Below are 22059 nucleotides of genomic sequence, written 5' to 3'. Positions count from 1 at the left end.
TCAGCGCAGGCGGCCGAGCCATTGGCAGCCGGCGGCGGGGCGGGGGCGGGCGGCGGGCGGCAGCGCGCTCGGCACTGCGCGGCGCGGTGCGGCAGCGGCAGCAGCAGCGGATCCCCCCACCCAGCTCCGCGCCGCTCCGCGCTCCCCCCCCCCTCCCCCCAACCCCCCCGGCCTCCCCGGCCGGCCGCCCCCATGGCCACCAAAATCGACAAGGAGGCGTGCAGGGAGGCGTACAACCTCGTCAGGGACGATGCCACCGAGGTGAACTGGTAGGTGGCCCCCGGCATCTCCCGGACAGGCACCGGTGCGCTGTGATTCCCCTTCTCCTCTCCCCCCTCCCGAAAGGGTGACTTTTACCGACCTTATTCCCCTTCTCCTCTCCCCGCCCCCCCCTTCCTCAAGGATGTTTCTTTTACAGTATATTCTTCCCCATCTCCTCTTTTCCCTTCCAAAAGGCTGACTGTTAAATATATTACTCGCCTTCCCTTTTCCCCTTCCCAAAGGGTGGCTTTTAAATGTAATATTCCCCTTTTCCCTTTCCCAGAGGGTGACTCTTAAATGTATTATTCCCCTTCTTTTTTCCCCTTCCCAAAGGGTGACTTTTAAATACAATGGCTCTACAATCGTCCCTGGAGACCAAGGGGTAGACTATGAAACCTTTAAAAGGAAGTGCACAGGTAAGCTCCGTCTCGATTGCTTTGGCACCTTACCGTGTTTTTCACTGCCCGGTGCAAGGGGGGAAAAGGATGGGAGAAAACTTGGGTAAACTGGAATTAGTGCTGCTGCTTCCCCGAGTCTGCCCTGTCCTGCATGGTCGGGTTTCCAGCCGCCACAGAGCGCAACTCACTCAAGTCCATAGTCCAGCTGGTCCTTTGTCTCACCCTTAGACTTAATGTCCTTTGGGCTTTTTTCCCTCCTTTGCACAATTTTTCATTGCTTCTTCGTTCTAATAAAGATAAAATGCTTAATTAGAAACGGTCTCCTTGTTTAGCGCTGCAGTTTCAAAGCATTGCTGAAGAGCAAAAAAGACTCAATGTTTGTGGCTAAAAGGATGCAGTCATACAGTTCATTTTGTAATAAAATTCTTCCATAAATTGTGTTTATGGTGCTAAAGTAACTGCAGTTAGGCGACTTGCTGGGATTTTTTAAGAATATGAAACCTGAGAAGAGAGTGGTTATGCTGAAGATTGGCTCGAACAATACAGCACTGAAAACAATCGTATATGTGGCATTGCACAACCGCAACAGTTGCGGCTCTAGGTTTAAACGTGGCAGTTGATTGTTTAACTGTCAGTTATAGAACATTAACAAGAGAAAAGAAGCCTGGGGAAAATGAAAATAAATTGAGGAATATTTAACTTCATCTGATCTTAACTTTTGACGTGTTTTACAAGAGTGGGCTTTGATTTCTCTCAGAATAACTTATAGGGGGAAATGGTATAGCTTTTCCTTCTGTCCTGGCTGCTATTTACCAGGTGACACAAGATATGAAGCATTTGTAACTAATACCGGACTATAACAAAGTCTTCCTCGCTCATCTAGTTACTCTACAATCGAGCATTACGGTTAACCTGTACTTTTAGAATTACGTATCTGTACTGTGAAGGAACTGTGTATTGAGCAGCTTCTCCCTTCTCAAGGTGGGGCGGGTCCCGGAGGCACTGTAGTCAGAGTCCCACGGCTACTGAAACGCCAGTGCCTGTCCAAATCGGTCTGCCAAGTCCTAGGGCTTGGCTATATTGCACTGAGTTGGAGAGGAGAACTTCCAGTAACTCAAATGAAGGCAGGACTGGTCTGATCAGTCAATAAATATCATAGGAGAAAAATACGTTTTAGTCCTTGGAAGGCAGCCTGTAAATCAAGATGGTTTACACTGCTCTGCTATGACATTTGCAGCGGGGTCTTACTAGGATTAACACAGCTACTCGTTTCCAGCTGTTCTTGAGACCTTTGCAGGGAAAATTGTCAAAACCGAAAAGGATCCTCTTGTAGTTGATGTTAGAAGAGCTGATACCCTGTACAAGAACTCCTTCCCACCCAACTCTTCTTAATGGCACCATAAGAAAAAAAGCAATTCCTGAGCATACAGGGAAACCCTGGGCTCAGCACTTCTGAAGTTCATGCCAACATTATCTAAAGGGTTAGTAGTTTTCTTGGGAGGTCAGCAGCCTCATATCTCAGTGCCATGTTCTCGGTCTCTCTTGTGGCCAAGATAACTGAGCATCTCCAGCGTCTCCAGACATCTGAGGCTTGCAGAGGAACCTTCCCCACTTATTTTCTCTCCTTGTTTTTACGGAGTCCCTCTCTTATTTTTTCAGAACTATTTTTAATGTTTTGTCTGGAGTGGCACCCTCTCAAGAACAGTTCCTATCTTCCTTACTGTAGCAAAGGGAATACTTTTCTCAAGTGGCTAAGCAGGCAGAGGGGCTTTGGCAGAGAGCAGTCACCAGTTGGGCTGGGCAGGATGCATATAACAACTAATGGAGGCACATATTGCACTTTGGAATACGGCCAGTTTTATTTTCTTGCCACCATTTTCATGTGCCACACCCTTATTTATAAACAGGGTATTAAAGCAGACAGAGTTTAAGGAAACCTGGTTTCCTTAAACCAGCAAAGTGCCAAACTGGCCCCAATACTGAAGCATTTTTACAGCAAAAAGGAAATGTTGCATATTTTAGGCATTAGCACAGTAAGGGAAGAGTTAAATAAAGGGCATCTGTGGGGTGGACTGTGGACTATTGTTGGCCTTTAATGTGGAGATAAATCCCTTATAACTGCTCCATTGCTCCCTTTCCCTCTTCCTTCTTTCCCTCTTCCTTCCCATGCGCCTGGTATGGGCAAGAGGTTGTCCTCAAACCTACGTCTGGAGCACAGTTGTTGGAGGCTTCAAGAGCTAGGCAAATTCGGGTTCCGGGTTCTTGGCTAAGTGCTAGAAAGGATCTTCCTCCACCCATGAATTACGGTGCAGCAGTTGGGGAAGCAAGAGATGCAAGTTTCGGTGCCTCCATCTGTGCAGCAACCCTTTGCCTGGACCACTAGACGTAGTCAGAAAACAAGGCTCCTGCCAGCAGTGAAGTTAGAGCTTTCCTCCCATCTGGAAGAAAGGTGCCAAATGTTACTATGAAGTAGAGCTGGTTGGAATATTTCTACTGAAACAAAGTCAGTAAAAAAGAATAGAAAGGGATGGGAAGAGCTGCTAAATGTTATTCCTTCCTATTGCTATGTCTCTTCCCTCCTGGTCCACACCCCACCTCTTCTACATTTTGCTGGAGGGGAGAAGAGTTACTATCAATGCAAACAGATTCGGAAAATGTCATTAAAAGATTAAAAAAACTGGCACCAGAATAAACTTCCTTCCTTGTTTTGAATTCCTGTTTTGTGAAAAACGCTGCCCTGAAAGCCACAAAGTACTGCAGCTGCCTCTGGTAGAAGCTGAGCGTAATTGGGTGGTTGAAGGTGAGAGCGGGAGCTGGAATTGAAAACCTCAGGGTGCAAAGTGTCACCAGGACCCTCTGTCAGACCTTGCTCTGTTCTACTTTCTGCACCAGCTATTTCAGTGCCGTTCTGAGTGGCAAACATCTGTGTCCTTCACTTTCTTTAATAACCATTCTTATTAAAAGCACCTTCGGCATGTGGTACATATTGCTTCCCTCCAGGGCATTAAATTACAGAGCAGGCGGTGTCAGTGTGTGCTAATTCATGTGGCTCTGAGACCAAGAAGGTCTTTTGTACCACTTTGGAAGACATTTGCCTGTGGTGGATATCCTGCCTTGTGCAACAACAGAGGTTAGGAAGGGCTGGAAGGGGTTGTTGGTAGCAGGGTTGTATTTTTGCTTGTTCTTCCCCCCATACATCGCCCTTTTCATGCAAACCATGGCCCAACCCATTACTGATTCTGCAAACCTCCTGGGGGAACGAGAGTGGTTGAGGACAAAGGGAAAAGCAAGAAACTGAAATTGCTTCTTTTAATGGAAGTAGCAGTTCAAAAAGACCATGTTAGAAACCAGCTCTCTGCAAACCTCCAGCAACACCCTGTGGGCCGCTGTTGAAGGAACGCACGACAGAGATGCTGAGCTCCTGGGGCAGTGAGGCCCGTGCCCTGAGCCAGGAACTGCTGCTGCCCCCGGTCCTCCTTGTGCGGGTTTCATTGCTCCCACTGCTCTACTCTCAGATACGCGTTGCACATCAGACCTACACGTGACCTATGCTGGGGTGGAGGCTTTCTCTTCCTAAAGCGCTTTACTAAGCGTTGTGTACTAGCAGAAAAGTTTAAGGAACTGCAAAATCAAACTACCATCCTTTTCCCATTCCACTGTTTGGGGACAGCAATTGCCACTCTTAAAGGAAGGACACATGGTAAGAAAAGCTTCTTTAGTGCTCTTTTGTTCGAGGTCCCAGGATTATGCTGCAAACACAGCCTGAATCCTGGATTTTTGCATTATCAGTTGCTGTCATGCTGTTGCTGTCAAGGTCTGTGAAAGGCCGCAAGACGACTCAAACATTTTGGCTGGGGGCTAGTAGACTCTGCTTTAGTCTCAGGCAGTAGTCTTCTCTGTCCTCCAAAGACCAGCCCCAGCTGTGTGAATGTCTTTCCTCCAGCCTATCCCAAAGTAAAGTCAAGGAGGTTGGTTTAAACCACAGGCACTTCTTGTATGATTAGGAGGTGGCTGCTGGTGGCACTTCCTCTTGCAGTCCTGCATAATGACCAGTGTACGTGACTGTCTTGTCCTTTGTCTGACCTAAAGAGTCTGGAGACCAAAGTTGAGGACATTAATTGTGTCAGGGTCATTAAACACACAGTGTAGACACCCCCTGCGTCTTCTGGCTAAGGACTGTTTTGGTTGGGCTTAACAGCACAGATTACCTCTGCATTAAACAAGGACTTAATTCAAGGCTTTTGATCCATTTTACTTCACAGTTACAGCCCTTGCCTCTGCAGATGGCATGGATCCAGATGTAGCATTAATTTGGTGTTTAGTAGTACGTGCCATCAGTACACTTCAAAAAAAAAACAGCTGAGCTGGTGGATTTGAAGCCAGAAACACAGATAAGAGTTGAAGGTTATTGTACGGAAGGATGTGAAAGCTCTTGGGGTTTTTTTGTTGTTGTTTTTAATTTCAAAGTCTTATAACTGGGCTGGTGATGCTGTTACTGAGAAGAGTAGAATGACATACAACTGACATACTGAACTAAAAGTCCATTCGAAGAAATCCGCTAAAACTTTTCTGTGTGCCAGTAATACCTGACTGCACCAGACAGCTTGCCTCAGTTTCTGTATTACAAAGCAGCAGAGCATTGCATTGTCTCTGTGGTTTATTTTCATTTTTTAAAATGTGTATTCTGCCCTTAAGTAACAGAGAGGTCGGAAGACTGCCTTTCCCCCATGCCACATGTGAACAGTCGTTTTTCAGTGCATCTCTGACAAAAGAAATAATGAGCCTTTCATTTGGAAAGCCCCAGTCCAGATAAATAATTGCAATGACAGCATGAAATGGGATAGTTATTCATGTGTCTGAAAAGATCAGACCAAAACCACACTCTGCATTCAGCACAAGGAAGAACTGAAAATCTTTGGTCTGACATAAATACTCTATAAACTCATTTCTGGTTGACATAAAATATTAGGAAGAAAATAGAAATAGAACTGGCTGCTAAGACAAAAGCAAGCTCTTTGGGGTTATGACAATTGCCCTATCAAGCCTGGCCTGCATATAAAATTTAGGAGCTCAGAGTTGCGAGATCACCCAGATTCCGTTTGCACCTTAGGTTGTAGGAAAGATTTGTAAAAATGCACGAGGACATATAATGAGATAGGTGCTTATCTGTATTTGGCTACATCTTAAGTTGCTAAAATGGGCCTTGTAAATCAGTCTCCTACTGCTTTTGTTTTTCCTCTTTAATGTTTGTCTTGCCTGCTTTCCCTTAGTATCTATTTAAAGGAAGACCTGGGGCCATGGGTGGCTTATGGGAATTTCACACTGTCTTTGCAGCGTTTCCCTGCCCCTGTGCCCTCCCTGCTCGCTGTGAAAATCCTGCTCTTGGGAGGGTCAGCTGAAATGGCACGTGTTTGGCAGCGATCTCCTGGCCTCCAGCTGGAACTGTGGCTTAGATTGTCCCTTGCAATGGACAGGAGGTTGTTTTAGGGAATATTCTCATTCATTTTTGTGGGAGTAACTCATCAGGTCGAGTTCTGCACTGAAATAGTAAGTCTTTGTATTCAGTGTAGTTTTGCGATGCTTAATTAAAATAGCACAGCTGTGGGTCTGCATTTTACCACCCGGTGGTAGGCATAAGAGCAGGTAAAGAGTGTTACATCTTTTGCATGCCCTTTGTTTTGGGGCTTCCTGGCCCTTACTTCTGGCCGACAAACACGACCATTCCTTCCTTCAGGGAAGGGGAACAAAGATTAGCTGGATGCCCTGTTCCTCCCACCCTGCCCTCCAGTACATACCCAGGTCAGGAGAGAGACCAGTAGAGGACCACTGTCACTGGGGTAGCATCAACTCATTCTGATGAAACGCTGCTGGTGGCTTCACTGGAGGAGAGAAAGCCAGACAAGTCAGTGTGGGGTCATCCTCCCCACGCACTCGTGCCCTGAGCGCCCTGTACTCATGACAGCCACCCCAGGTTACACGGAAAAGGTGTGGTGTCCCAGCTACAGCATGCCCTGTGGTTATGGTGCCGAAGTCAAACATCTTGTATTTGTCTTACGTGACTTAATGAACATGTCTGCATGGCAGCATTGCATCAGAGATATATGGGTTTCAGTTCAGGGTCAGAGAGGGGAAAAAACAGTGCAGTAAGAAGAAGGGAAGGTTTTCTGTCTGCACTTCTAGCCACGTGGCTACAGGGGGGACTGAGGAGGTGGAAAATTGACAAATGAATCTAAAATGAATCCAATTGAAACAAAAAAAATAAATCCTTCATGAAACCTGTCACGTGCCATCAGTAATTCATTGTTGGACAGAACACAAAAGCAGATCGTTCCATCAGCTGCCTTGCTGTATGTGACCTTGATTTAGCAGGCAGGTGAAGCTGGGAGTGGTGGCCTTATCTTGGCACGTCTCTGGCTTGGCCTTTCAGAGCCGTACGACTAAGAACCGTGAAGCTCTTGACAGTGTATTTCTTTCCTGCAGCTATTATCTTTTACTGATGAGTCAGTGCATTTTAATCTAATGGGGAATTTTTTAGTATAGCTGAACCAAAGGGTCTGAGTAAATGAAAAAGAGAATCCCATCACGGAAATCTCTACAGCTTGGCATCGAGCTTTGCTGACAGCCAAGGGCAGCTTAATCAGTATATTTGGAAAATCCTGCCTACTGATACGTAAGGGGTTTGGAGAAAAATAATAAATGATGCTCATTAAGGCATTAATGGTACTTTTCATTGTTTGTATAGCCCTATTGTCCTGCTGTACAGCCTTAGTTAAAGGCGTAGTGATATTAGTAGGAATTAACATTGTTAATTTCTGCTGTTTGTAACTAGTGAGACCTTCTCAAGTAAAGCTGCTATTTCAGTTCTACCCAGAGCTATTATTTGCTTCTCTCTGCCCTGAAATTCATGGCTTAATGACTAGGAAGATGGTTGCATACAGCTAGGCAGGATTTCCGCTTTCAGAGGAAATCTACTGTCTCTCTACGGTTTGTTAGATTCCGCCTCCCCAACCCCCAGCAATTCCTAAAACCACTATAAGTGGCTTTGTGTGAAAATGGGGGGTGGGGTGGATATTAATGCCTTGAGATTTCTAGGGAAATTGGCACTGATCGCCTTGATGACTTCCAGCGGAGCGAGGTGATCTGCTAGCGTAGAACTGATTAACTGTGAAGGAGGAAATCTGGGTGTATAAAAGATTTTGTGTTTTGATCCCGTTATCGCTCTGAACATGCTTCAGACTAATTGTGAAACTCAGCCACTTCTGCTTAGGGATTTTGACCTGCAGTTGGAGGGGCTCATACCCAGGCTGAACTAGTGCTAAAAATCTCCACGTCTGTCCCCGTTGCCCTTTTAGGAAAAGAGCCATGTTAATTGCTAAGGGCTCCAATTCACATTCCCTCTTGCCTTTATCTGCAGCTGCTGAAATGCTCCTCAGCTGCTGCAATTCACAGCCTGGCACATTTCATTAAAGCATCGCGTATTGGTAGTTTATATTAAATATAAACTGGAAACTAGCAGCTGAAGAGCCTGTTCTGTCTACTGTGGGGATACAACCTCCATGGGGAGGCAGGAGGAGAAAGCGCGCTGCTCGGGTGTAACCTTTCAAGCCCCCACAGGTAAACCTGCCTCAGGTAAATTCTGCCAAAGACAGTGACTCAGAGCCCCACATCTTCCTTCAGTTGCTCATTAAACTTATTGGGACTTAACATGATGAAGTAAGAGTTGCTCATAGTCACTGAGTAGTAGGTGCTGTAATAGATAAAAGCCCACCTGGAATTGCTGCGTTTGGCTCTCTCCGGTGCCCCTGATCAAGCTGCTTTCAGGCAGGATGGCAAAGCACTCAAACTGTTCTGCTGAGAAGCAAATCCTGCTGTGGCCAGTGATCTGTGGGTACATGTCAAATTAAAGTTCACGCTGACAGATAAATTCCTTCAACCTCCTTTCGACGTTGCTCTGAAAAAGCACTGCAGAAAAACTTGGAATCCTTCACATTCATTCTATTGTTGCATTATCTTCATTACAAAGGGGCATATTCCAAAGCACTCTTCTGTAACAACCTTGGGTAGAAGGGGCAGGGATGAAAACCCTACATACTCAAGGTGGAAAGTGACGGGTCCAGGGGAAGGGCTGTGACACGGTTACAGTATAGTAGAGGCCAGGACTTGATGACATTAAAGTGCCTTCAGCACTCTGTTCCCATAGGAACCCCAGTACAATTCTTAGCAGAGTGTGGCCTCCTTTCCTGTCAGATCTGGGAAAGCAAGGTTTTTTCATAGAACTGTTAATAGTAACATTAGGGGATTTACTGTCTCTCTTCACCTTGGGTATTTCCTGGCTGTCGGTTCATTTATGGTTCTAATCAATCTTGGGAAGAGGATTTACTGTCAGAAACGGGAGTCTCTCTGTGCATTTCTTGTACTTGCCAGTAACAGGGTATCTGAGAGAGAAGTTTTGTGTGCCTGCACTGTCGATACAGATGATTCTTACCCTCCTTCCAAAGATCCAGCTAGATTTTTCTTTTGAGTAAGCTCCCTCTTTCTCTTTGTTTCAATTTTGAAATCTTCAGAGGAGTTTGTCTGAAACATTGTACAGGCTCACGCACCCCCCGCATACATTTTGCAGTTCTCCCCAGTAGTCCTCTGTCAGTGGCAAAAAGGTACACAGAGAACAAAATAGGGAGAGCATAGGTGTGTTTTTGTCAGACTTAAAAACGTCTTTTATCAAGGGGAAGTGGTCTTTACTCACACTTTGGCAAAACAAAGTGTTAAAGAAGTTCTGACATCTTTCAGAGAACATCCCACTTTTTTGCATGGATTTCTAGCAGCTTATTTTCTGGGGATGAGCAATTTAGCACTGCTTATTCCCTATCCCTGGAGCTCCTGGGGCTGTCCTGACCGTTCATGGAGCATGCTGTAACGGATCCAAGGATGGGGATATTGGCAAACATTACTAACCGCGTTTTCACCTGGCAGTAGTCAAGACAGCAAATAACTATAAAACATGTTGAACTGGTCACAACAAGTGTAACCAGGATTAACATGATTCTTTTCAACCAGCAAGTTTGTTCTTCTATTTTGAGTCATCTCATTTAATTTAAAAGGTCTTGAGTGACCTGTAACAGATGAAGTAGCTATGATTAGGTATATTCCACGATTGCACAACTGTCCATCTGCTCTGCTTTTCTGCACAATCCTGGTTGAAGGCTCCAGTATTGTGCACGCTACCGAGGCTGGGGATATGAGTAGATGGTATCACACGCTCTGTAAGTGCCTGTGATTGTGAAGGCGTCCAACTGCCTCAGTTGATGAGTCACCCTGCAATGAAGGAACGAACTCTTCGAGACAAGGAGTTTACAAGGTTTTTACACATGTGGCCAGACTAAATAACTCTAGTCTGCTGTGATATAGCAGAAACCAGCTGTGAAACAAAGATCAGAACAGTTTTAAAATCCAAGGCCTTTGGAAGGAGTAGAAAAGCACATCTGGGGAAGTAATTGCAGATTTTTCTTTTGCTCCTTCTTCTCCCCTCCTTCTTTGAGTTTCTTTGAGTCTCATTTCTTCTATGAGTTTACAACTCATACCACAAGTGAGACAGAAATGTTGCTGAAGGGAAGGAAAGGATCAGATTTGCACAATGGCCAGTTTCTGGATATACGTTATAAAATGTGACCCTAACTCTGCTGTCCTGTAAGAAAGAGACACTGGGAAATCACTTTCTTCCCTTCTTGACCAGTGACCTGCAGATGAATGATCTGGCTGAATGTAAGTGGGGTTAGCTCTGTGCTCTTGAGCTGCCTGTTGACTGTATTTTAGCCACTTCCAAACTTATTAGCAGCACGCTGATGTGGCGTGGGGTGGCTGTCACAGCCAGCTTCCTCCCAGTTAACTCAGAGCACGCTAGGAAGAGGCAGACCTAACACTGGCAAAGTGCACCTTGCAAGTGAAAGGCATGTGAGCAGAGCCCCTGTATTGCCCTGTTAATCCAGAACGACGGTATTGTAACACAGGATCAGTGCCTTGACTTGGTCTTTAAGTTGAGAGCAATAGTCTCACCCTGGAAAATGGCAAGGTGAGGATGTTTCTGTTTTCAATCACGTTACCCTTGTTGCTTTGTCTTTCCAGATGATGTTCGATTGTTCGGCTTTGTCCGATTCACCACTGGTGATGCCATGAGCAAGAGAGTCAAGTTTGCCCTCATCACTTGGATTGGAGAGGATGTCAGTGGCCTGCAGAGAGCCAAAACTGGGACCGACAAGACTCTGGTCAAAGAAGTAGTACAGGTAACCTCTTACTTCTGCTTCTAACCACAGTTCTCATTGCTCCTAGCTCTACAAACACCAGCAGGAGGTAAGAGAGGGGAAAAGATTGGATCATCCTTTAACTTAGTAGTTAATCCTTTAAAAAAAAGACGTTTTCCTATTGCCTGTCTTCCTACTAGGAAGACCTAACATCTGCCCTTTGAGCACTCAGGTATAAAGAAGCACCTTTGAACTTAAGTCTTTACTATTTCATGAAGAGGGAGTATATGCTCTCCCCTTCTTGTCACCATTAAGATGTTTCCCATCTACTTCCTTGATATGGAAATAACATAATATTGAACGGTAGAGAAGAAGGCAGTATTAAGCTAAGCAGATAAAATTAAACAGAAAAACCCACACCCTTGTTTAAAGTTTTCTCTTGAAGCCTTTTGTCTCAGCACAATGAATTCATGGACTGAAGTCCGAAGTCCCTATCAGTACCAATTAACTAACAGCTCTTAATAGCTAACTAGATTTGAATAGTCTTCTGTTTGGCTTTGGGCGTATCAGGGAAAAAGAGAAATGTGCTTAGTACACACCTTGGAAGGGCTTCACTTGAATTTGCCTGCCCCAACCGAGCTTATCATTTAACTCTGTCAAGGCCTCCCAGGGTACTCTGAGCTGGGCTCGCTCTGTCGGGCTCCACGCTCAGACCAAGCCGGTGAAAACAAGCAACTGCTGCAAGAGAAGGGAATTGTTTCCTCTGAAGAAGTATTTTAAGCAAGATTAGCTCTTGCAACTAAACCTGAGAAATGGTCTTACTGCACTTGGAGAACAGGCTGACCATTGAAACAATCTCCCTCAATAATCGCGTTCTTGCCTATAGAAAGGAATCTCCCAGTAGGACAATGTGAAGGATGAGAATGAAGTCCCCCTCAGTTGATTGGTAGTTTGTATGATACAGGTTATATTTAGATAAGAAGCATGAAGAATGTAAAAAAATCATATTCTCCCAGAAGATAAGCACTGGTGCTAAATCTTTCAAAATGACGACTACGCAGAGGAGTCCATCTGAAAGGAAACTTCCATAATGACACCTGAGAGATAGGAAAGCAAATCTCTGTTCATCTGAAGCAGCTGAAACCGTGTAATTGCAGCTGAAGATAAAATTATAGAGTACTAATGAATGACTCTTCTATGAATCACTAAGCCCAAGATTTTTAAAAAAATATGTTTAGACTGTTTCTTCCTGTTGAGTTGAATAGCATTCCTGAATGCTGTTCGAAGATCTGTCCCGCAGGTCTGTTACATGTAATTTACAATTTCACTTGTTTCATCTTTGATTAGTAGACTGAGTTAATAATCTGGTGGAACATTAACCATTCTTGGCTGTTACTTAAAAGCTTTCATATTCCAATTAATCTGTACTAAAATATGGAAACAATACAACTTCTGCTTAATTCACTTTTATTGAGCAACCATGTCTATAACCCACTCCAGAGCATTTTGAATGTAATGTCAATGGTGATATCCTTTCCATAGGAAATTATCTTGACAGCTATTTTGAATAGTTCTCTACATGTGCAACTGAATCCCTGAGCGGAGTGGGATAAAAGCAGAACCATTTTCTTCTTTTTATGAATGTAACCTTGCAGATAATCTGTCGAAACAAAACAGGAAAAGAAAGTCCAACTGAAATTTAGTGAAGGGAATTTATCCCAGAGCTATTTCACTCTTACTAGTTCTCTTAACCTTCAGGTACACTCCCAGTCACCCCCCTGCTTCTGATTTTTACAGAGATTATTTGAGATGTGAGTTATACATAGAAAAATATAGTTGGTTTTTTGCTGTAGTGATAAACTACAAATCTGACTCAGTGTTGGTTCATCATTTGGAATAAGTAGTACCCTAAAGTGGGAATTTTTTCTTTAAAAACCCAGAAGAGGATCTAGGCTATTGACGCAGTTTTAGTTACCCTGTGCGACAGGGCTCTCATTTCAAGGAAGTGTGGCACAAGGAGGCTTTTTGTACAGCAGATACCAGCTTTGATTTTGTGATGTGCAGAGGCGATCAGTTGGGATTCCGGAACACCAGCTCTTCAGTCCGAGAAGCCCTCAGTAAAACGTGAAGGGTGCTCGCTATCTTGTAGTATTTGCCAAAACTGTGTCTCTTTATTTTAAGACTAAAGCTCCAGTGCGGGGCCGGGGGGCTGCTTTGTATCCTCTGCTATGGTGTAGCTACATTGATGAGCTACGCTTGAGCTCTGCTCAAAGCTGAACAAACGCCAATAAACATTGTTCTTCTGCTGAGATACTCAAAGTGAAAGACAGTCAGCTTGAGTCCTGCCTAGCAAGCAAAACCCACCATGTTGCATCTGTAGAATAAAGAGTGTTCACACGTGGTGATTATTAATGGTCTCCTAGAAGCACCTGCCATAAGGAAAACGTAAGGGATATTTACTGTTGAAGAGTAGATTGTGGGCTTGTGAACAAAAGGATGAAATTTTATAAAGCAAGGAGAGGAACCGGGTTGTCCTCACTTTTATATTCCTCTCTTGGAAAGGGGAGCAGGTGCTGTGGAGTCTATAGAGAGGTGGCTTGGGAAGCAATGCTGATAGTCAGAGGAGGAAGATGCCAGAAAATCTCTCAGGAAGAAAGGACAATTGATTTTTAGCTGTATTAACTGTAAAATAACAGGAATGGATCTCATCTGGTGCAAATAGCCATAGTTCAGGAGAACTAGCTGGAACTAGCATAGATCAGGAGATCTGCACTAGCTGAGAATCAGGTCTTCTTGCTTATTTGGGACTATCCTTATTACCTCTTGAATGTTGTTGGGTTTTGCGTTTATTGTATTTATTTTGGATTGTAGGAAAACGCATTTTTCATTTAAGGAACATTCAGTAGCTTTTTTGCACAGCCATTTATTTTCCGTCCTTTCTTCTTTACCTCATCTGGAAGTCTTGGATCATGCCTGTGACGTGGTCCAAGCAGTTCAGCTGAGAGCAGGTTAGAAGTAAGGCCAGGATGGGGAACAAGTATTTATCTGTATCTTCTTAAGGGTATAGCTAAGTACTAGTGTGTGGAGACTTTCCTGCGTAAATGGAGACACGGAGTAAGGTGATGCAGTATCCCAGCTTTTCTCCGCTGAGCTTCTGTCTAGGCCAAGGACAGAGCTAGGGGTGGGGGGCAGTAGCACAGAACGTCTCATGCTTTGCAGACTGTCGCTTAAGATCTTGGTGAGTTCAGTTCTGGGGTACAGTCTAAACCTAGATCTAAAATGAACTAAACTTAACAGCTAAGGAACTTTATGAAACAGTAAGGCAGGATGACTTAAATTACAAGGCTGCATCTATTTTGTGATCAGCAGTAGCGTGTCTTACCTTGTGCATGTGGGTGAGCTGGCAGCTGCTTACAGTGAGCCAGAGCGCCACAGACCCCACAGCATTCGTGTCCTCTGCATTGCTGCAGTTTGATGACTGTGAGCCACTAGTTGTCATGCCAAGGTTGTACCCAGCTGCCAGTAGATACCAGTTGAACGGAAAGGCTTTGGTTATATTTTCTACTTGGCTAAAAAGAAAATCATCCAGACCTGGTTTTAAACTCACATTTTATGTCCCTGGCAATAAGGACGGTTCTGCCTTTTACATCCTTCATATGCACAAGCTGTGGCTTATTCAACAGCCTCAGTACAAATCCATCCAGGGGACTCTCTGTGCTCTGAGGGCTGTTGTTTTGACCTCCTTTATTCCAGAGGCCCACAAGAAACAGGTCGGTCAGCTTAAGCCCAGAAATCAAGGCTATTGTAAGCTGCTTGTCACGGCCAGGAACGGCTGCCAGCATAAGGTTCAACTCAGCCATAAAAATTCCTAAAAATTCCTGGGTTTTAAGTATAGGAGCATCGGGCCTTCCAGTGAAAGGCCCTGTTCGCTTTGAGGAGAGGCAGAGGGATGATGTTATGGTGCTTTTCTTGGAGTAAGGACAAGCCCCGGCATAACAGTTCTGGGGTTGGGAGTGGCAACTGTGGTCAGGTTTTGATGTAAACGCTGAAGAACTGAAAACAGGACTTGGTTTCCCTCTGAGCCTTGCTTCCTCGCTGTGAACTTCTTGCCCTTCATGACTGCTTTTCCTACCAGGAGATTTTAACCCTTCATTAGGCAGCGTGGAGGTCATTCTCCTGATGGGACTGAATTCCTCTGCAGGGCTGTCTCAGCAAAGGGACTGCCCAGCCATTGCCAGTTTGTCCTATTTTACACAAATTTTGACTCTTCTCTGTTCTCTTCAGCACTCCTGCCCCCACAGAGTCATGTGCTCTATTATTTGCCTAAATCACATTCAGAGTAAAACAGCTCTGTTTCTGTGAGCAAATATTCGTGGCATTTTATTCATTATTATTTTTGGTGAGGAATTTGCTTGCCTTTAGTGATGTCAGCAAGCTTGCTGAGTTCCTGCTTTGAAGCTCATGGCCAGGTCTTTTTTTGTTCACCTTTCTCTCTCTGGATTCCTCACTGCAGTGATGCTGGTACCTCGTGAGGGAGGACCCACTTATGGGGTTACTGTCCCTGGTCTTGGGACAGATACAACACATATAACTCCACGTACGTGCATTAGGTTTCTCATGTTAGTACAGTGGCCTAAACAGAAGATGGATTACTAGTTTTGTTAGAGGCAGTCAGAAAATCAAACTCATACGGCAACGGCTGTGTCATGGTGGCTCTGAGACAGTCTTTCTCAGGAGGGTGAGTGAGAGACTGCTGGGAAGGCAAGCAGAATTGTGCTTTTTGACTGATTTTCCTATTCTGGTTTGCTGTAATGACCATACCAAATGGATATGGATTTACAAGAACTCCTAGTTCTAGACTAGAGAAAGTGGTAACTTTATAAGTAACTTCAGGCCGGAATAAGCAGCCTCTCCTCACCCCACATCTGACACACAGCCCCGTGACTTTTTCAGTGGGATGCAGCACAGATAGGAAGAATTTGCAGATCAGCTGAAATGCAGTTCCCATTGGTGAGAGATGTGTTTGCCAGAGGTTTGGGCTGCCTGCTCCCAGCTGCTGGAATGGTTCCATGTAAAAACTGGCACGGAGTAAATTTGAAGAGAAGGGTTTGCTGATAGCTTGGACTGTGATAGCGGACTGCAGGACCAGGTTTGGTGTAGCCAGAGTAGAGCGGAGGGCAGTGGTACTGTATTGCTATAGGCACTTGTCACTTTATGGCTCTCCTTGCACTCAGAGAAGCCCTCCTAGAGCATAGCTCTGCTGCAACCATAGGACATGTCCTTTCTTCCCCATGACCACAGGTCCAGGACTAATACCATGCTGGAAAGGAAACATGGGAGATGTCATCTCCTCTGTCCTGCGTCTGCATTGAAAATAAGATGACAAGTGGATGGGGGTGGTGACATTAAGCACAGTGGAACTGAATATTCTGAACATCACTGGAGGCTGCTGCAAGCCCCCATGTAAATAAAAACAGCAAGAAGCTGCTCAACTACCTGGCACCGTCCCTAGCTGCTAAGAACCCATGTGTCTATAGATGATACAAGGATTTTCTTTCTGGCTTCAGGCCTGCCCATGCTGGGATTTATAAGGGCCTCTGCAGACCTTTTTGGTACAGTATCTGCACCAGACAGATTTTCCCTTGGCCAGCTTAGGGAAATTTTATGGCCCCATATGCTAAACATTCAGGGCCTGGAATAGGAAGAAAATCTACTCCACCCTTTCTTTTCCCCCCATAAAGTTGTCTGGATGAGAAAGGCTGGACTGAGCTTGCTTCACAAACTTCATGTTTCCCAGGGAGAGATGCAGGCTCAGTTTTTGCAACCTGACCTGTGTGGTTGGAGCCCTTTTATCTGTGTCGTGTTGCATGGGGGTTGACGCAGGGGGTTAGATTGCAAAATTGTGACCCTCTGCTACTCAGGCACAAAGTGAAGCGTGTACTAGATAGGTATACTGAAGAAGCCTGAGTAAACCTTACTTTTTAAGTTGTGTTCAGTGATTTCAGAAGCAAAGCAAAGAGGCTGTGGTCACTATCGTGTCGTGAGAGTGATAAAGATAAATGGCATCATTGTTTTTTTTATCTATAGGCCTCTGCTGACTCTGGGATGAATACAAAGGCTAGAATTCACTTGCAGGGCTTGCTGCGGTTGTAAAAAGCTTGGGGATAGGGGGAGGAGAAGAAAAAAGGAAGTGGAGGATGTAAAATGAAGACGCACGTCAGCAAAGCGAGGGCCCAAGCATCAGAGTTGTGCCCTGTGCCTCAGGCAGCTGTAACTGTTCTGCAATTCTCTTGAAAGGCACTAGATATTGGTATGTGTGAGAGAAGAGAAAGCAGGGACTTTCCTCAGACCAGGCTCTTAAGGGCAGAAAGAAAATCTGGTGGCACAAATCTGACTGAAGTCGCACGCCTGTTTGCATTGCTGTTAGCCGCTTGAAGCTAGGATCTTTCCTGGTGTTTTGCAGGAGCCAATTTGCTATGATCGGTTATTTATAATTGCAGATGACAATCATGCCAAATAAGGACCATTGCCTGGTCTAGCTAACATCACACCCAATTAAATCAGTTAGGAATATTTTTATATTCTGGCAGTTTCAGCGGGGACAAAAAAGAGTGAACTCTGGGTAAGATGGCCCTCGGCTGAGAAGTGTTGCTGTTGATCATGAATGCCCAATCTCTTCATCTGGGAGCCAGAGTCCCTCCTGTCTTCCTGCCCTGATGACACTAGAGGCAGTTTCAACTGTCTCTGAAATACTTATATGCCTCCTTTTACCTTAAGATTTGCGCCATGAGCCAAAGCTCAATGCCAAAGAGCTCAAATAGTGAATTCAGAGTCACGAGAGAGGCTATGGCAGAAGAAGGGGCAAGGAGGATATTGAAATCAGGAGTTCCAGGCAGCAAACTCACCCGAAGCATCTTCTCCCCTTGGGACCAGGTTTGATGAGGCATCGTGGTGGTAAGAGCTGTTGTGAAGAACCAAAGAAGTCCCCGACAGCGCCTGCCAGCAGAAAGGAATAAAGAGTTATTAATAGCAGTGACCCAGATTGCACTCTGAGGGTACAAATCTGGCACAAGAGGTGGCCCAGTCAGCTAAGAGGATATTTAAGAGTGGCTGGGAACATAACCCATCTGGCCACTGCTAGGGGGAGATTGTTCCAGCCTTGCAAGATGTTTCGGTGGCATTGACATGAAATAGTGGCTGCTGCCCACAGATCATCACCCAGGAATCATCTGGATAACTGTCTAGTTGAGAAGACATTTGAGTAATTACAATTCCTTCGTGGTACATATAATTTAGTTCCCCTCTGTTCATGCATGAGTGCACTTGCAGTTTTAAATTCAGAATCAGCTGGATTCTGCAGACCGGACATTGAAGGAAACCCTCCCTGCATTTCCAAAATACACATATTTTAATGCAAGCCCTCTCAGAACTGATTGTACAGGCCTCCCCCAGTTCTCTCTAAAGTCAAGGCAGAGACTAGCACTGAAGTCGCGTAGTCTTGTTTCTTGAGTTGAGGAAAAGTTGTTAAACCTGTTAGCATGTGGAAAAGATGTTGAAAAGGCTCAGCTCAAAAATCACGTAGGTAGCACACCTCAGTGAGCATCAAATAGCTGAAAACCATTTGTTCGGTCTTGGCAAGAGCTAAGCTTTGCAAAGATCTCACACAGGAGATCTGGAAGTAGGACACTTGTGAGCATGACCAAATCTGATGTTTTGAGCGGTCTGCCTCTTCATTTCCCATCTCAAAAAAAAGGTTTCTTTCTCTAAATGAAAAATTTCTTTCCCTTTTCCCCTGAAATCTGCTAAGACATGTCTGAGTGCCTGTCATGTCTGTCTGTCCTCACACCAGAAAAACCAACCATTGAAGTGCAGAGCAAAATGGTGCCGTTGTTTATTTCTAAGGATTTTGTCTAGCTGCTAATAAACTAAAGCAGAGCAGACAAGGCTTCTTGTAGCTGCTATAAGCTTTTGGGTTTTTTTCCCCGTAAGCAACTCTTCGGTAGTGAGGATTTCCTACAGTGTGAAACAGGATCAGCTGCAGGCTGGGAGTCTGGCGTGGGGGAGGGAGCTGTTTTGCTCTCCCTTCCATTTTTTCCACCGCATGAAAGAGGTGCTGAGGCTCTTTCAAGCTGAATCCTTCTCCACCCCCTCCTTTACCCGACTCTGATCCCAAACTGAGACCCTTGAGACGCTGCCAAATAAAGAGCTCTCCCATGGCTTAGAGTCTGAAACCAATTAGAAACGCCCCCCCCTCCACAGTTGTGCAGGGGCTGTTCTAGCGCTGGGGAGACCTGGACAAGACGACTGCTGCTTTCTCAAAGCATTGCCTAATTCTCCCAGGCAGCCTCCATCACCTTTCGGGGCACTCGCTGCCCAGGGAGCCAGGCATTGCAGCTTTCCTGAGACATTTCAGTAGGGCCGTCCGGATTTTAATTCATTTTTTTTTATTGTCAGTTTGTCCCTGGCCCTGCAGAGAGCAATGGATGCTTGTGTTTTTCATGCTGTCTAAAAACCTCTGCGGGTTGGGGGGAAGGGAAAAACACATACAGTGTTTTCAGTTGTGGTTGGGAAGTGAATGAAAATGCTAAAGCAAGAATCAAATGTGCGTGTTTGCATGAATGCCTGTGCACACACATGCATGCTACCCTTGCTCTGTGGCAGGAGGGACAGCCCCCACAAAGAAGCAAATCCCTGACTGTAGGGACACTGCCGTGACAAGTGCCCTAAAGGCATCGTGGTATCCCATTCACAGCGATCTGTTCTGAGAAAGGTTTTCTCTGTTCACAACCTCACATCACAGCATGCTGCCTAGGGCTTCCCCAGCTCCCGTAAGTTGCAAAGAGCATTCAAGCAGCTAGACAGCTGCCCTGCAGTACACAAGTGTATTAATAAAGCGTATCCTTAAAGGTCATTTTGGATCATTAGACCACAGAGCATAGTGGAGCCTATTAACAACACCAGCAGCCTGTCTAGTGCAGTATCTTGGTTTTGGCCATGACGTGTATTAGATGGTTGAGAGGAGGAGTCAGTAAGTCTACTGAAGTAGACTTATTTGCTCCTGGTACCATCTACGTGTTGCTCAATCTTTAATCGAAGCATCCTCCCGTCAGCTGGTGGGGTACAGTACTGCAGCGTACTATGGCCTCCTTGTTTTGGGAGAAAGGCTTCTAAAAAAGATCAGGGCACAGACAGGATTAGTGACTTGACAAAGGTTATGCTGAGGGACTGTGTCAGTTAGAAGGTCGACAATTTTGAGCTTTTCAGTTTTCATACTACTTAGGAAACTTGACCTAACCTAGACTGTGCATTTATCACTAGGAAAACTTGTTTCATAGGGCAGGTTTTGGTCTTGCAGCCAGTGACTTTAGAAGTAGGAACATAAAATTTCTCCAGATTAAGTCTTGGGTTTGGCCATCACTAGTCTTCCGTCTCATCCACAGCTTTCTATTTATCATCCCTGCCACAGCAGATAAGGGTACACAGCTCATAAAGCCATGGCAGCTGGATAAACACCACTTTATTCAGGTACTCGGACAAGTATCCCCTTTTGTGACAGGCTTTTTCTTTATCTCTTGCAGAACTTTGCCAAAGAATTTGTGATCAGTGACCACAAAGAGCTGGATGAGGATTACATCAAGAACGAGCTGAAGAAAGCAGGGGGGGCTAATTATGATGCACAGACTGAGTAAACGCACAAACCTCCTGGCACCATCACCTGGATCTCAAAGGGAGGGGAAAGGCACAACAAACTAACACAACTGAGAGATGAGGCAACTGAAATCCCCAGCTTTCTGTCTGTGCACCTAAGAACTCCCTTTCTTTGCATACAGCGGACTTTTCTTTTCCATTCCATCTCATGAAACATCCCTCTCTGGGGTTCTGTGGTTGTTTTTTTTTCCCTCCCCATTTTTTTACTCATAATTCTGTCCATGTTCTTGCATCTGTGGCATTTAGGTTTGGCTCTGCTTTGGTCCTATTCAGCACTGTGTTCGTAGAGGCTTGCCATTGTGTCCTTCTTCGTATGCATGCATGTCTGTGTGTGTTTTAGTTGGGCTCAACCTGGTCTCTGAGGGGAGAAAGTTTTGAGGGAGTTCTGAACATCCGTTATTTTAATATTTTTTAAATTTGTTCTTACGAATAATGTTTTTTTGCTGTTCTAGGCTCAGATCAACTTGACTTCACTCAAACTTTGGTTAAATTGTCTAAGCTTGAATGGCCAGCTAAGATGTTATCTAACAGCTTAAACAACAAAGCGAACAAACAAAAAAATTCTTCAACTCTTAATAAATGGGAATAAATTTGCCTTAAACATTGCTTGACAGTTGCTATGCTATGTGCTGCATCTCTGTCCCTCCCTCTTAAAAATAAGATCCAGCATGATCTAGATGTGGGGGTTTTGTTGTTTTTTGGAAGTATCATGGCACAGTAAACTGAGGGGTTTAGAAATGTCTGGACACTTGTTCACTATTTTGTGTACATTGGTCTCTGGGTTTGTATTTGACTTTCCTAACGCTGGGGCTCAGGAGGTGAAACTGAAATGCATAGATTTCCTTTTTAAATGATGTCTGCAAAAATAGCAGCCGCTGAATCCTAGCAGCCTTCTCTGCCCATGCCCCCCCTGGTTTTTTTGCAATGAAACACAACATCTTGAGTTATTTGGGGCCTTCAGGCAGTGAACCACCCTGCAGCTGCGACCGAGGGATGGAGCAGGGCAGCTCTGTCCCAGGCCGGATGGAACATTCAACATCAGAGGCTCAGAGATAACCTGGGCACAGTTTGTTTGGTACCAGACTGTTTGTTTGGGGGACTTCTTTGTATGACTTTTTTTTTTCCATCAAAGGTAACTGTCCCCAGAATTATGTGCAGGGGGAAAGCTGTGTTGTACTGGGGCTTGGGAGTCAGCGCTATAAACCCATTACAGAAATAAATGTTTTTCAAGAACAGTTCTCAGCGACTCTGTTGTTCTTTTACCTTCCCTGCAACAGCAAGCCTATATTTAGGAGGTCTCTTAATCCTGGGTGTAAGCTCTTGCAATCTTGGTGCTATTAGGAGAATTAAACACTGGCTTAAATGTAAAATGATCTCAGTGCCTGCAGCCCTTGTCTGCTCATCTCCGCTCTGAAAGGCAGAGGTGACCACAGTGCATCTGACACACTTTTTGTGCA

General features: G+C 44.9%; 1 protein-coding gene across 1 annotated transcript; it reads left to right on the top strand.

The window, feature by feature from the left end:
- The first annotated feature begins 154 nt into the window (after positions 1-154).
- COTL1 (coactosin like F-actin binding protein 1) lies at positions 155-21840 on the top strand. Its single transcript, XM_054200652.1, has 4 exons — positions 155-269; positions 595-677; positions 10779-10936; positions 20473-21840. Exons 1-4 carry the CDS (start codon positions 193-195, stop codon positions 20581-20583), a joined length of 429 nt encoding a protein of 142 aa, XP_054056627.1. The 5' UTR covers positions 155-192; the 3' UTR covers positions 20584-21840.
- The last annotated feature ends 219 nt before the right edge of the window (positions 21841-22059 follow it).

This window comes from Rissa tridactyla, chromosome 4, assembly GCF_028500815.1.
Source record: "Rissa tridactyla isolate bRisTri1 chromosome 4, bRisTri1.patW.cur.20221130, whole genome shotgun sequence".
Taxonomy (NCBI): domain Eukaryota; kingdom Metazoa; phylum Chordata; class Aves; order Charadriiformes; family Laridae; genus Rissa; species Rissa tridactyla.
This window is presented reverse-complemented; position numbering and strand designations above follow the sequence as displayed.